This window comes from Lampris incognitus, chromosome 10, assembly GCF_029633865.1.
Source record: "Lampris incognitus isolate fLamInc1 chromosome 10, fLamInc1.hap2, whole genome shotgun sequence".
Taxonomy (NCBI): Eukaryota; Metazoa; Chordata; class Actinopteri; order Lampriformes; family Lampridae; genus Lampris; species Lampris incognitus.
Genome location: NC_079220.1, coordinates 31,150,037 through 31,164,393, shown reverse-complemented (window position 1 = coordinate 31,164,393; position 14,357 = coordinate 31,150,037). Strand labels below are relative to the sequence as shown.

Below are 14,357 nucleotides of genomic sequence, written 5' to 3'. Positions count from 1 at the left end.
CGGTGTAGGAAATCTTCATTTTCTTAGCAATTTCTCGCATGGAATAGCCTTCATTTCTAAGAACAAGAATAGACTGTCGAGTTTCAGATGAAAGTTCTCTTTTTCTGGCCATTTTGAGCGTTTAATTGACCCCACAAATGTGATGCTCCAGAAACTCAATCTGCTCAAAGAAGTGCCCATCCAACCAATCCAACTTGTGGGAGCTGCTTCTGGAAGCGTGGGGTGCAATTTCTCCAGATTACCTCAACAAATTAACAGCTAGAATGCCAAAGGTCTGCAATGCTGTAATTGCTGCAAATGGAGGATTCTTTGACGAAAGCAAAGTTTGATGTAAAAAAAATCTTATTTCAAATACAAATCATTATTTCTAACCTTGTCAATGTCTTGACTCTATTTTCTATTCATTTCACAACATATGGTGGTGAATAAGTGTGACTTTTCATGGAAAACACGAAATTGTTTGGGTGATCCCAAACTTTTGAACAGTAGTGTATATATATCGATCCTTTGAAAAAATAAATGGCCATGCTCTGATAAAGGACATGTCGGGTCAAAATGTTAGAACAGTCATATGGTATTATGAGAACAGTGAGAAATTTTCTTCACTAAAAATAAAAAAAAAATTTACAAAGTGATTCATAACAAAGACAACAGAAGCTATGAAAACTAGGTTACACAAAAAAGGACAGCAGCAAAAAAACAAACAAACACAAAGCCATATGGGTTGGGAATACACACTCTGGTTTGGGTAAGAGGCGAATGTGTGCATGTGTAGTATATGTGTATGATGACTATTACTTCAGCCCCAGGCGGCACAGAATTCTGTCAGCTTTTCCAATAACATTTATTGTAGTCCCATTATTGTTTTATTTGCCTACTCAACAGACAACATAAATGGATAAACACGGCTGCTCTGAAAGAATGTGATTTTACTCTTGTACAAAAAAGGGGCAGAGAAGTGAAAAGGGAACATTTGACAAAGAGGAGAATAAAGATTGAATTATGTGATTATAAACTCTGTGTATGTGTGTGTACATATGTATGCAATAATGTTGCTGCACCACACCTGTTCCATGTAATCTGCACCACTTCGTTCTCGATGTCCTCGGCCAGGCCCTTCTCCAAGGGCTCTGCAATCATCGTGATCTTATTCCTGTCAATCAAATCAAACAGCTGTCAGTCAATCATTAAGGGATTCTGGAGGAGACCCTGCCAGGAGGAGGGAATGACTGACAGACAGAAGTCACAGTGCGGCAGTATAGTTTCACAACATCAAATATGTAGCATTCATACTAAATCTTAAGAAGCAGTCTGAGGAACAAGGTAATGTGAACAGTGGGATTTGGTCTTGTGTTGATATTCTGAGAATTCAAGCTTTTTCCTCCACCGCTGCATTCATTGCAAGTTAATATGGATTAGAGCACCAGGTCTATGCAAACATCAAAAATGAATATTGCAATGTCATGTTTGACACCCACTTCTTGTTAGGCGTTTCAGCAAAGCACTTGAGCGATGATGTCTCCACTACAGTTTCACAGAAAGTGACAACTGGGTCAGCAACCTGCAGGCAAAAATTGGCATAATTAAACAAGAAACAAGTAACACTTCCTCATAGGCTCCATCTTCGACCCTAACTTTTATTATTTGTTACGTACAGATATACATGACATCAGCACACAGTACTTTGATTACACCATTACATCCACCCATCCATTATCCAAACCGCTTATCCTGCTCTCAGGGTTGCAGGGATGCTGGAACCTATCCCAGCAGTCACTGGGCGTCAGGCAGGGAGACACCCTGGACAGGTCGCCAGGCCATCACAGGGCCCGCACGCATGCATGCACGCACGCACGCACGCACGCGCACGCACACACACACACACACGCACACACACACACACACACACACACACACACACACACACACACACACACACACACACACACACACACACACACACACACACACACACACACCACACCCACCCCTAGGGACAATTTAGTATGGCCGATTCACCTGACCTACACGTCTTTGGACTGTGGGAGGAAACCCAGCTTCTTTGAGTTCGTGGAGAGGATGAAATCAAGAGCCAGCTGTGTAGTACAGTTATATACCAAATTATGCCGAAATAATAAATGAATAGATGAATAAAAGAATTCCATTAGAGATGCTGTAGTTTACAAGACATCCCACACGAGCGGGGAACAAGACAAGACACCGTCATGTCATGTGTGAACAAACCATCCATCCATCACCCAAACCATTTATCCTGCTCTCAGGGTCACCGGGATGCGTGAGCCTATCCCAGCAGTCATTGGGCGGAATGCGAGGAGACATCCTGGACAGGCCGCCAGTCCATCACAGGGCCCCCACACACACACACACACACACACACACACACACACACACGATGGCCGATTCACCTGACCTACACGTCTCTGGACTGTGGGAGGAAACCGGAGCACCCGGAGGAAACCCGTGCTGCCCACTGCGTCACCGTGCCGCAGTGTGAGTAAAGGATATTTGTAAATCTTATAGACAGAAGCTATGTGTGAACACAGAAAACCACCACTGGCACTGGAAAAATCATTCAAACTATGTTACAGAATGTAAGCTTGAAAATGGCCCAACAAACAAAAATCTCAAGTTGTCTATCTTTGTAAGGTGAACAGCGCAGCAATGAGAAAACTGACCTTGATGTCAATCTCAGAGTACATCTTGCGCAGGTCATGCATGACACAGTCCAGGTAGAGCTCCCCTGTGCCCAAGATAACATGTTCTCCAGACTCCTCCACCTGAGACAGAGAAAAAGACACTTAGAAAAAATAAAATGCAGACACATTCACCTCATAATCTTAGTCAATAAGAAGCTCCAATGGAAGATAAATTGTTGGGGGTTTTTTGGGGTTTTTTGCACTTCGCAGGGGATCGATATTTTCACTTCTGCCAAGGAGGTTAGTTTTCTGGGTCCGTCTGTTTGTGTGTGTGTTTGTCAATTTGTCTATTTATGTGTGTGTAGGTCTGTCTGTGCATGTCTGTCTTAAAAGCAGATGGATGGATTCTCAAAAAACCTTGTCAGCAAGGGGTTCTTGTACAGTGGAACAATCAATTAGATTTGGCAGAGGTTTGCACTTTCCCACGGTTTTTTGTTCAAAATTATTTCATTGGGTCATGACACTACATTTAAAATGTTGGTTACCTGCACATTTAACTGTGTTTTCATTTTATTTATTTTTTTACTTTTTCCCTCTTTTTCTCCCCAATTGTACTTGGCCAATTATCCCACACTTCCGAGCAGTCCCGGTCGCTGCTCCACCCACTCTGCCATTCCGGGGAGGGCTGCAGACTACCACATGCCTCCTCTGATAGATGTGGAGTCACCAGTTGCTTCTTTTCACCTGACAGTGAGGAGTTTCGCCAGGGGGACGTAGCATGTGGAAGGATCACGCTATTCCCCCCAGTTCCCCCTCCCTTCCAAACAGGTGCCCTGATGGACCACAGAAAGTGCTAGTGCAGTGACCAGGACACATACCCATTTCCAGCTTCCCACCCGCAGACACGGCCAATTGTGTCTGGACGCCCAACCAAGCCGCAGGTAACACGGGGATTTGAACCAGCGATCCCCGTATTGGTAGGCAACAGAATAGACCGCTACGCCCCTCTTTTCAAAACATTTAACCAACTGAACCAACAGTATATTTTTGTGCAGCAAAGATTTATGTGGTGTGTGTGGGTGTGTTAGCCGTGATCCAGTACATCAGTGTTAATGGATGTACCTTTGTGGTGAGAGAAGGGTAGCTCTTGTTGACCTTCCTCAGTCCATCCAACATTTTGGGAAGTTCTGAGGGGTTGACAGGTTCGACGGCAATCTTGATGACTGATGCCGTGTTGAACTTTAGGGGCCTGAAGATCTGGGCCTGGCAAAGAACGCTTAGAGAATGAATGCCCTGCTCTTGCTCACGAGGGAATGCACGGACAGTAGGCCTGGGTATTGACAAGGACCTCAGGATACAATATGTATTACGATACGATTGTATCATACATTGCAATATGATTCATATTGTGATACATTGCAATACTCTACATAATTTACTGGAAATTTAAAAATATAGCTGAAAATACAACTTGCTGTGTACCACCTGGGTAGCCTAATATTTACATCATATTATAGTTTGATGATACAGTGGACAAGTTGAATGAAAACTATTTAATTAAAAATGTCCATTCCAATTTATTAGAACGGTCTTTGCATTGCACAGTGCACACTGTGTCACTGAACACACTTAACTAAAATATAGATGCCATAACATCATATGACAATAAAGTGTGCATATTAAGTATTCTTATTGTGTCCCAGAACACACTGAACTCAACCGCAATGTAGATGCCACAACATCATGAAATAAAGTGCATATTAAGTATTCTTACAGCGTCACTGAACACAGAGCTGAAATCCGTTTAAAACATGAATGTATCAATACGAGGGGCTGAAAAATCGATAAAGTACCATGAAATAAAATACTGCAATACTGAGCTGTATCTATTTTTTTGTGCAGCCCTTACAGGCAGCTGACAAATTAAAGGAAAAACCAACATCAAGTGTGTTAGTAAGGTGTTGGTCCACCACAAGCCTCCAGAACAGCTTCAATGCTCCTTGTCATAGATTCTACGAGTCTCTGAACTCTACTGGAGGGATGGACACCAATTCTTCCAAAAGACATTCCCTCATTTGGTGTTTTGATGATGGCAGTGGAGAGCGCTGTCTAATACATCATTCCAAAATCTCTCATAGGTGTTCAATTGTGTTAAGATCTGGTGACTGTGAAGGCCGTAGCATATGATTTGCATCATTTCCATACTTATCAAATCATCCAGTGACCCCTCATGTCCTGTGGATGGGGGCACTGTCATCCTGGAAGAGACCACTCCCATCAGGATAGAAATGTTATATCTTATGATAAAGGTGATCACTCAGAATAATTTTGTATTGATTTGTAGTGACCCTTCCTTCTTAGGGCACAAGTGAACACAAACCATGCCAGGAAAATGCCCTCCACAGCATAACAGATCCCATGGTCCCCCTCACTGTAGGGGTCAAACATTCAGGTTTTCCCTTTCATTTCTCATCAGTCTGCATGTCACTGATTTCAAAGGTGACTTCTATCATGCCTATTACCTCTTCATTTCCCCTTGGCTCTGTGATTGTGGCCGTCTTGACAATAGGCTGGTCACAGCCTTCAATGAGAACCCAGTTACCGGCTGGCACTCTGTTCACTTCAACTTGGTATCTACAAGGGCAGAGAGGTGGGGGAACTTGATCAAATAAGCATTGCTTCAGTCACTGGCATAAACGTAAAAAATGCTGCAGTCATCATGAGCCTAGATGGTATGTGCTTAACTTAGGTTCAGTCACCAGGACGCCTGCTTTCATCATCTTTTAATGACAATTCATTCAAATACGTACCTGGCCACAGAGATCCAGAGGCGTCCCACTGTACAGACCTGGGAGTCCTCCTCATCTTCCAGGGTGTAGTTCTCTCCCAGCACCTTCACAGGCTGGCCGGCCTGGATGGTCCCGCTCAGCACCCTGCCAAATGCATGGAACTGAACCCCGTCCTCGGTGCTGTACATCTTTGTGGTATGGCACATCAGGGGGCCCTGAAGAATGGAGAGTTGAAGAAAGGGGAGAATGGAAAAAAGCAATTACAGAGTGAGGCATTGGAAACCATTAGGACAGGAAAGTCTGAACACTGGAATATATCATCACTTCCCTGCCTCTGCTGACGTGGTTAAGGCCAAGGAGATTAAATGGAACTTGGAATGTGGCAGTCAATGCTCCTTTTGTCTTGTATTGTCAAAAGCTCCTTCATTTTAGAGTCAATTACGTTGATCTGCTTGTTTAATTTAGAGTTCGAATGGAGCTATTGACTTTCACTAGAAACAGGTTCTACCAATTAGCAGTTAACCAGCGTATCTGTTCCGCTCCAGCCTATACTCGACAGTCTGTCACACCTACTCAGTAACACTCACATCAGGATCACATTCTGCCATGGCCTCCCCAAGGTCTGAGTCCAGGCCTCCTGTGTAGCTGTGCTCTATCTTGTTCTTTGCACCCTCTTGTGGTGATGGGATGTGCTGCACGCACATGTCCACAAAGCCTGTTTGGCGGCAGGAAAGGTACCATACATGGGTTCAAATTAATTTGATCATCACATTTACTAAAACCATGACATTTCACTTAACAATTATAAATATATTATCCAGTACAATACAGGCAGACACAGTGCCTATACATTACTAGTTCCTCCGGTATGTTCTACAGCAGCAAATGCAAGGAAACCACACAGAGGCCACTCAGACTAGATTCATGTTAATCACGGGGGATCTGCATCACAAGTCCTGTTCAGCTACAATGGCTTTCAGAGAAATGCCATACAGTGTCATGGCTGAGAGAGATGTCTGATAGAGGAGGTGTTAATTAATGCAGTTATGGATGAGAGGAAAATATTAACAAGGATGCCCGCAGTGTAAAGTAACAAAGCAAAAGTATTTTTGAGCATATCTGTATTTTACTTGTGTTTACATTTTTATCAACTTTTACTTTTATTGCCCAACATTTTCATAATAAAATGCAAACTTTTACTCTGACACAATTTTCCTCAACACCTTTGTATGTGTGTAATATCAAGTGATTGATTCGGTTGATGAATGCCTTCAACAAACAGGCAGCAGTCTAAGCAGGCAGCTGTTTGGGAAACTTAGGGCTTACATCTGAATTATTAGCTCATTTAGTTATAACACACATGACTTACTGTGACGGGGTCACACAAGTCCTGACTTGCAAGCTAGGTTGGGTTTCTTTTACACCTTTTGCAGTGAATGACCAGAGGATGTGAAACTGAGAGAACTGACTGAGCAGAGATCATTCACATTCTAAGCAGGAGAATGTCTGTGAGCAACAGTACTAACATAATGGCAGTGTGTGTGTACACACATACATATTATACTATATCATATATAAAACAATAATAATGATGTGGCTGCTCTCCCCCCCTTCCACCTTTTCCTCCCCAATTGTACTTGGTCAATTACCCCAATCTTCCGAGCCATCCCGGTTGCTGCTCCACCCCCGCTGCCGATCCAGGGAGGGCTGAAGACTACCACATGCCTCCTCCGATACATATGGAGTCAATCAATCAATCAATCAATCAATCAATCAATCAATCAATCAATTGCCAGCCACTTCTTTTCACCTGACAGTGAGGAGTTTCGCCAGGGGGACGTAGCACGTGGGAGGACCACGCTATTCCCCCCAGTTACCCCTCCCCCCGAACAGGCACCCCGACCGACCAGAGGAGGCGCTAGTGCAGCGACCAGGACACATACCCACATCCGGCTTCCCACCCGCAGACATGGCCAGTTGTGTCTGTAGGGACACCCGACCAAGCCGGAGATAATACGGGGATTTGAACCGGAGAGCCCTGTGTTGGTAGGCAACGGAGTAGACCGCTACGCTACCCGGATGCCCCCGATGTGGCTGCTTTTTCACTTTAACTTTAAGTGATTTTCTAATAAAGCGTCTTTACTTTCAGTTAGGGTACATACCAGTGAACTCTCCGAAGAAACGATTGCAGACCAGCCTTAGAAGGGGTCTGATGTTGAGCTTCAGCTCTTCTTTGGTTAGATGGATCCCCAGCTCATCCAGAACCCTGGGGAGAGATGTGTCCACATCTCCCACCACCTACACACACGAGGACAGAGAGAGAGAGAGAATAATAATGTGGGGCATTTAGCCAGAGTCACAAAAGGTTGACTGTGACCTACTTCAAACGCTGCTTTTTCTGGATGCACATGAGAATGATCTTGGAGTCTAACCTGTGAAAGAATCTTGTAGAGAGGTTCCAGAACAAACTCCACAAAGCTACGCTGGGAGTTACTGCTGGGAGCTTTTTTTGTGAACTTTCGCCTGAAAGAGAGGTGAGAAAAGCCATAAAAGCACACTAGATGTATTAGAACAACGATGTGGTAGCAAAGAAAAGCTGACCATCAAATGTTAGCATCAACTAATTTTGTTAAAAAGGGTTTCGTAAGAGCTACTAACGTTTTAGGGTTGAAGTAAATGTCTCCCCAAAGCCTCTTGGCAAACTCATTGTAGTTGATGTCACCTGCAAAGCCACAGAAAAGAGTTACACCTTGAAGATGATTGAAACACACTGATAGATGGGTGTGACGGCTCCAGTGTCTCTCCCTTTGGTCCTGTGGTGTGTGTTTATGTGTTGCAAGTCCTAGGAAGGGTGGAACAGGCAGCCGAGATGCCATCAAGTATTAAATGGGAAGACCTGGTCGTTATCCCAGAACCCACATTAGCCCGCTTGCCCGGTTTCCACTCTCTTTTCGTTCTGATCTCTCTCTAATCACTTCCTTGCTTATCAAGCCTTGCTCGACTTGTACCAAGTCTGTTCATACGTTATTGTATTACCTTTGTTGCTTACTTTAATAAATTCCAGTTTGTTATTGTTAAATTTGTAATGCTTCTCCCTCTTTTTGTTGTGGCCTGCGAGCCGGTCATAACAAATTGGGGGCTCATTCGTTTGAAGAAAGTATGAAGAACTTGGTTTGTTTGGGACAACTTTTAAAGGTTCCTGAATTTGGTTTAGTTGAGTGTTTTGTTTGTAGAATTGTGTAATCGGCTGTGTGCAGAGTGCCTTGTGGACAGGGGTGGACAGTAACAAAGTATATTTACTTGAGTAATGTACTTAAGTACATTTTTTGAGTATCTGTATTTTACTTGAGTAATTTTTTTTTGTTTGGAAACTTATGGCTTTTATTCCACTATATTTGAAAGATAAATATTGTACTTTGGACTCCACTACATTTCTATGAAGGTTCCCGTTACCCTGCGCTCACACCAGCAGCGACTTTATCATTGTACTAGTAAGTGACCCGCAACCAAGTTGCGGTGATCATGACGTTTATTAGCTATCCACCCGTCTAACTCTCCCTCCTCTTCATCCTGCCAGCTAACCGCCTTCCCCCATGCCCCTAAACCCCCCCCCACTCCAACTCCCTCCCCCCAAATGCTCAGAATCACTTGAAATGCCGAGAAAGGTGGTTTTTAGCCATTTTTAGAAAATGCATATTTTGCATAATTATTATAATTATATTTTAATTTTCTGCTATTTTTCTGGTCCTCTCTGGAACAATACCTACCACCTCCAAAAGAAATTAGGATCATAAATGCTTTAGTTTTCGGTCCCGCTATCTACACTAACACACACACACACACTAACACCACACACACACATTCCGAAAATATATGAGTAGAAGGTGCGAAAGTACCCACACCTGTACGACACGTCACAGAGAGGATACATACCACCGTCTCTTCGATTTATTGTCTTGTAGAGCCAGCAGGCAAGAGCATCTCTTCCTCGTCGTCAGTGTCGGACGCCATGACAGAAGCGCGTAAACACGCAAGCATTGTGGGTAATGTCGTGTTTCACGGACAGCTTTACAGGAAACTACAACGCGGAAGTGCGCTCGACTATGGAAGCCCAAATGACTGCGGACATTCCTCGTGGAGTCCGCTCCGCGTACGTTCCGCCCGAGTATGTTTGGGCCTTTAAATCTGATTCATCAGATAAGACACTCGGACACTTCCACGCGCGCAACAGCGGCCAACTTTATTGTTCGTCAGACCCGCCAAAACCCGAACCACCCGCACGCCCTGATTTACATTCAAAAACAGAAAACTTTATTGAGTTCACTTCACGTGACAGCCGCCATATACGCCCGTGATCGACCCGTGCAAATGCCACTCTGACGTTGCGGCTTATTTCACGGACGCTTTGTATTTCCAACGCTGCTCGCTGTCTCCACCCGCCATCCAGCAAGCCGTTAAAAACGCGAGGTTTGTGCGAACGGCGGAAAGAGCCGAGGCGTGACGTAGCCAGAGCCCGCCATCTTGTTGAACTGCTCAGGATTCTTAAGGGATTCCACATATTTTATGCATATTATGCATAATTTTAATGTTCTGCTATTTTTTATAGGTGCCCCCGATCATCCCCAATAACCTCCAAAAAGAATCAAGGCCCCAAGTGCTTTAGTTTGTCCGTTTATAGACTCACACAGACACACACCAGACACACATTGTGAAAATACAGGAGTCGATGTCGCTAAATCGCTGTGGCGCTGGCTGCAGCCAGCTTGTGGGCATTGCTAACATAGTTTTGAGGAAGTGGGCTACAAATGTATTGGCAGGAGATGCACCAATTTTCTTTAAAAAATGTATATACTAATAAATATTATAAACATATATAAAACACATTATATTTTATATTTATTTATATATTTACAACATATTTGCTACATTCATCGTGGAGTTGTATGGTTGTATTTTCTTAAAGGCATGCCTATTAATATATGGCCCAATATATGCGTGAACCCACAAATCAGGTGCTTTCTCGATGAAAAATATGTTTTGGAGGGAATTTATTTTCCTATAAATAGTGTGATCTTGTTTCAAACACTACTGTTTCATCATGGACCGCAAAATAGTATTCGCAATCACCACTATCCATGGGCGGTGACAACGCCACCAGAAGTGATTTTTATATTCATTCATTCATCAGCTGCTTCTCTGGGGTCGGGTCACGGTGGCAGGAAGCTAAGTGGGACACTCCAGATGTTCCTCTCCCCAGCAATGCCTTCCAGCTCCCCCTGGGGGATCCCAAGGCATTCCCAAGCCAGATTGAATATGTAGTCTCCTCCAGCAAGGTCTGGGTCTACCCCGGGGTCTCCTCCCAGTTGGATGTGCCCAGAAATCTCCAAAGAAAGGCGCCCAGGAGACATCCTAATCAGATGCCCGAACCACCTCAACTGGCTCCTTTCGACGCAAAAAGGAGCAGTGGCTCTGCTCCAAGCTTCTTCTGGATGTCTGAGCTCCTCACCCTATCTCTAAGGCTGAGCCCAGACACTCTGTGGAGGAAAGTCATTTCAGCCGCTCGTATCCGCGATCTCACCCTTTCGATCACTACCCAAAGCTCATGACCATAGGTGAGGACTGGAACGAAGATTGAATGGTAAGCTGAGAGCTTTGCCTTCCGGCTCAGCTCCCTCTTCACCACAATGGTCTGCTACAATGTCCGCATTACTGCTGAGGCTGCATCAATCTGCCTGTCAATCTCCCGCTTCATCCTAACCTCACTCGTGAACAAAACCCCGAAATACTTAAATTCCTTCACTTGAGGCAACAACTCATCCCCCATCTGGACGGAGCAATCCACCATTTTCCAGTAGAGAACCATTGCCTCAGATTTGGAGGTGCTGACTCTCATCCCGGCCATTCCACACTCAGCTGCAAACTGCCCCAGTGCGTGCTGGAGGTCGCGTTCTGATTAAGCCAACGAAACCACACCATCTGCAAAGAGCAGAGATGCAATTCGGAGGTTCCCAAAATGGACACACTCCTCACCTTGGCTGCGCCTTGAGATCCTGTCCATGAATATCACAAACGGAATAGGAGACAAGGGACAACCTTGGCAGAGTCCGACACCCACCGAAAACGTGTTCTCGGCAATTATCAATCGTACTGTTTTAACCTTTACATGGTTTTTAACTTGTAGATGTCAGCAAATGCACTACAATGGTCGAACCAAGTCATTCCCAAATTGCCCTTAATGCCCTGAACCCCAATAAGAAGCCCACGAGCAAGGTCCAGCCCGTGAGAGCCAAATGTCTGGCCCACGCCGACCCATTGGCACTAACGCAGCTGTCATAATTTGTGACATAAAGTGTGCAACATATGAAATAAAGTGTGTTTCCTCTACTTTATTGTGACCTCACCCCACACTGTACACTTGACCTATGACTATGCCGTGCCGTTGTTGTAAGATTGACATGCTTGATTTCCACACAGACCATAGCTGTCTGCAAAGTGGCACGTCAATAATATGCATGCTGCCAGTTTTAATGCCAACTACCCTACAAAATCAGATCACCGCCAACAAAAATAGGACCTTCTTGCTGTGAGGCAACAGTGCTACCCACTGGGCCACCGTGCTGCCGGGATTAGGATTAGGGAGGTTATCCAGATGATTATGAGGTTTAGTTCCAATGACTTTTTGTTTAGCCATACTGTGCGGGGTCCTTTGGCACTTAAACAGAACATCTGCAAAAAGTTGCGGCCACCGCAAAATTTGATCGATTACATTAATGGCTTTAGGTATAGGCTTTATAAAGTCCTGGAAGTGGCCAAGAAGAAGTTAGCATCTGCACAGGGCAAGATGAAAAAACTTTATGTGGTCATCAGGTTGAGAATCATTTTTCTCCCAGGAGATCAGGTGCTAGCTCTGTTGCCCATTGTAACTTCTCCATTTCAGGCTCAGTTTTCTGGTCCATAGTCTGTTGAAAAGGCATGTATGAAAGGTATGTATGCGGTTGGAAAGACAGATGCAGATGGGTTCAAGGTGGAGGTAGGATTACATCAAGGATTGGCTCTGAGCCCTTTCTTGTTTGCAATGGTGATGGACAGGTTGACGGACGAGATCAGGCAGGAGTCTCCGTGGACTATGATGTTTGCAGATGACATTGTGATCTGTAGTGAGAGTAGGGTGCAGGTTGAGGAGAGGCTGGAGAGGTGGAGGTATGTACTGGAGAGAAGAGGACTGAAAGTCAGTAGCAGCAAGACGGAATACCTATGCGTGAATGAGAGGGAGGACAGTGAAATGGTCAGGATGCAAGGAGTAGAGGTGACGAAGGCATACGAGTTCAAATACTTGGGGTCAACTGTCCAAAGCAATGGGGAGTGCAGAAGAGAGGTGAAGAAGAGAGTGCAGGCAGGGTGGAGTGGGTGGAGAAGAGTATCAGGAGTGATTTGTGACAGAAGGGTACCAGCAAGAGTTAAAGGGAAGGTTTACAAGATGGTTGTGAGACCAGCTATGTTATATGGTTTGGAGACAGTGGCACTGACGAAAAGACAGGAGGCAGAGCTGGAGGTGGCAGAGTTGATGATGTTAAGATTTTCATTTGGAGTGACGAAGAAGGACAGGATTAGCAATGATTATATAAGAGGAACCGCTCCGGTTGGACGGTTTGGAGACAAAGCAGGAGAGGCAAGATTGAGATAGCTTGGGCATGTGTGGAGGAGAGATGCGGGATACATTGGGAGAAGGATGCTGAATATGGAGCTGCAAGGGGAAAGAGGAAGGCCAAAGCGGGGGTTTATGGATGTGGTGAGGGAGGACATTCAGGTGGCTGGTGTGAGAGAGGAAGATGCAGAAGACAGGGAGAAATGGAAACGGATGGGCCGCTGTGGCAACCCCTAATGGGAGCAGTCAAAAATAGTAGTAGTACTAGTAGTAGATTCTGTTGAAAAGGTGGTGATAGATCATAGCTAAACCTGCCCGTAGAGCCTCTACTCAGCTCTGTCACATTAACTTATTAAAGCCATACCACTCCCATGCACATCAGTCAGTATGTCAGAAAGAGCTGTTATCAGTAACCATTCTGTTTGACAGTGTCTGTGTTTCCTCACGCTGAAAGCACAGGAAAAGAGGGAGGACTAGTTAGGCCCCAACGAAGCTGTTCTTTATGGACTTCATGCTCGTCTAAAAAATTCAGAGTCCTTGCAGAATCTGGATCGTTTATTGGGTCATTTGGAGATTTCTAAGCATGGTCAACTTGCTGACTTATTTAAACGGTACCCATTGTTTGGTGATATGCCTACGCGCACACATTTGATTGAATACAATATAGCAGTGTTACTCTTTACGTGGCTCGCGAGACTTTGTTTTGCGCTTCATATAGCTCCACTGATAACAATAAGAACATAGCTATAACTTACTTCTATAGGTTCCGTTTGTGTCGTTTTAGCACATTGAAATTAATTATCCAGCAGATGGAAGCATACTGAAGATACATCAAAGAACGTAGGCTATGCAACAGCGTGGGATCATGGGTAGACGTATAGCCTATGTGTGTAGCTTTGTATTTGCGAAACATTTCTTTCATGTTGATAATGATTATGTATAATTGCATATGTACATGCATACATAAGATGGGTTCCACTCCCAGCCTTACAAACAAGTATTATATATTTTAATAATGCAATGTAATTATTAATTGAGAATAAAAAGAGATGTAAGGATGTAAAGCATGGTACTATATATTTTCTAAACATACACAAAGATGGTAAATATCTGAGTGATGATAAAAAAAAAACACCCGAGTTATATCTGCAATCTCTGTGGCTCTTTGAGGAATGGTCTTACTCATAAGTGGCTCTCCTAAGAAAATTAGTGAGCACCACTGCGATATAGACATCGGAGATTCTAACCCGGTTAGGCAGAGGTGTT

General features: G+C 44.3%; 1 protein-coding gene across 1 annotated transcript in view; it reads right to left on the bottom strand.

Annotated features, from left to right (window-relative positions):
* The window catches only part of eftud2 (elongation factor Tu GTP binding domain containing 2), a 46,565-nt gene that overhangs the window by 23,245 nt on the left and 8,963 nt on the right, over positions 1-14,357 (bottom strand). Inside the window, exons 12-21 of the mRNA XM_056287408.1 lie at positions 8,105-8,168; positions 7,879-7,969; positions 7,609-7,744; positions 6,034-6,161; positions 5,468-5,661; positions 5,180-5,291; positions 3,780-3,920; positions 2,697-2,798; positions 1,479-1,561; positions 1,067-1,153 (exon numbers count right to left, since the gene is read on the bottom strand). Of these exons, the coding sequence (XP_056143383.1) occupies positions 1,067-1,153; positions 1,479-1,561; positions 2,697-2,798; positions 3,780-3,920; positions 5,180-5,291; positions 5,468-5,661; positions 6,034-6,161; positions 7,609-7,744; positions 7,879-7,969; positions 8,105-8,168 (1,138 nt within the window). The remainder of the gene's footprint in view (positions 1-1,066; positions 1,154-1,478; positions 1,562-2,696; positions 2,799-3,779; positions 3,921-5,179; positions 5,292-5,467; positions 5,662-6,033; positions 6,162-7,608; positions 7,745-7,878; positions 7,970-8,104; positions 8,169-14,357) is intronic.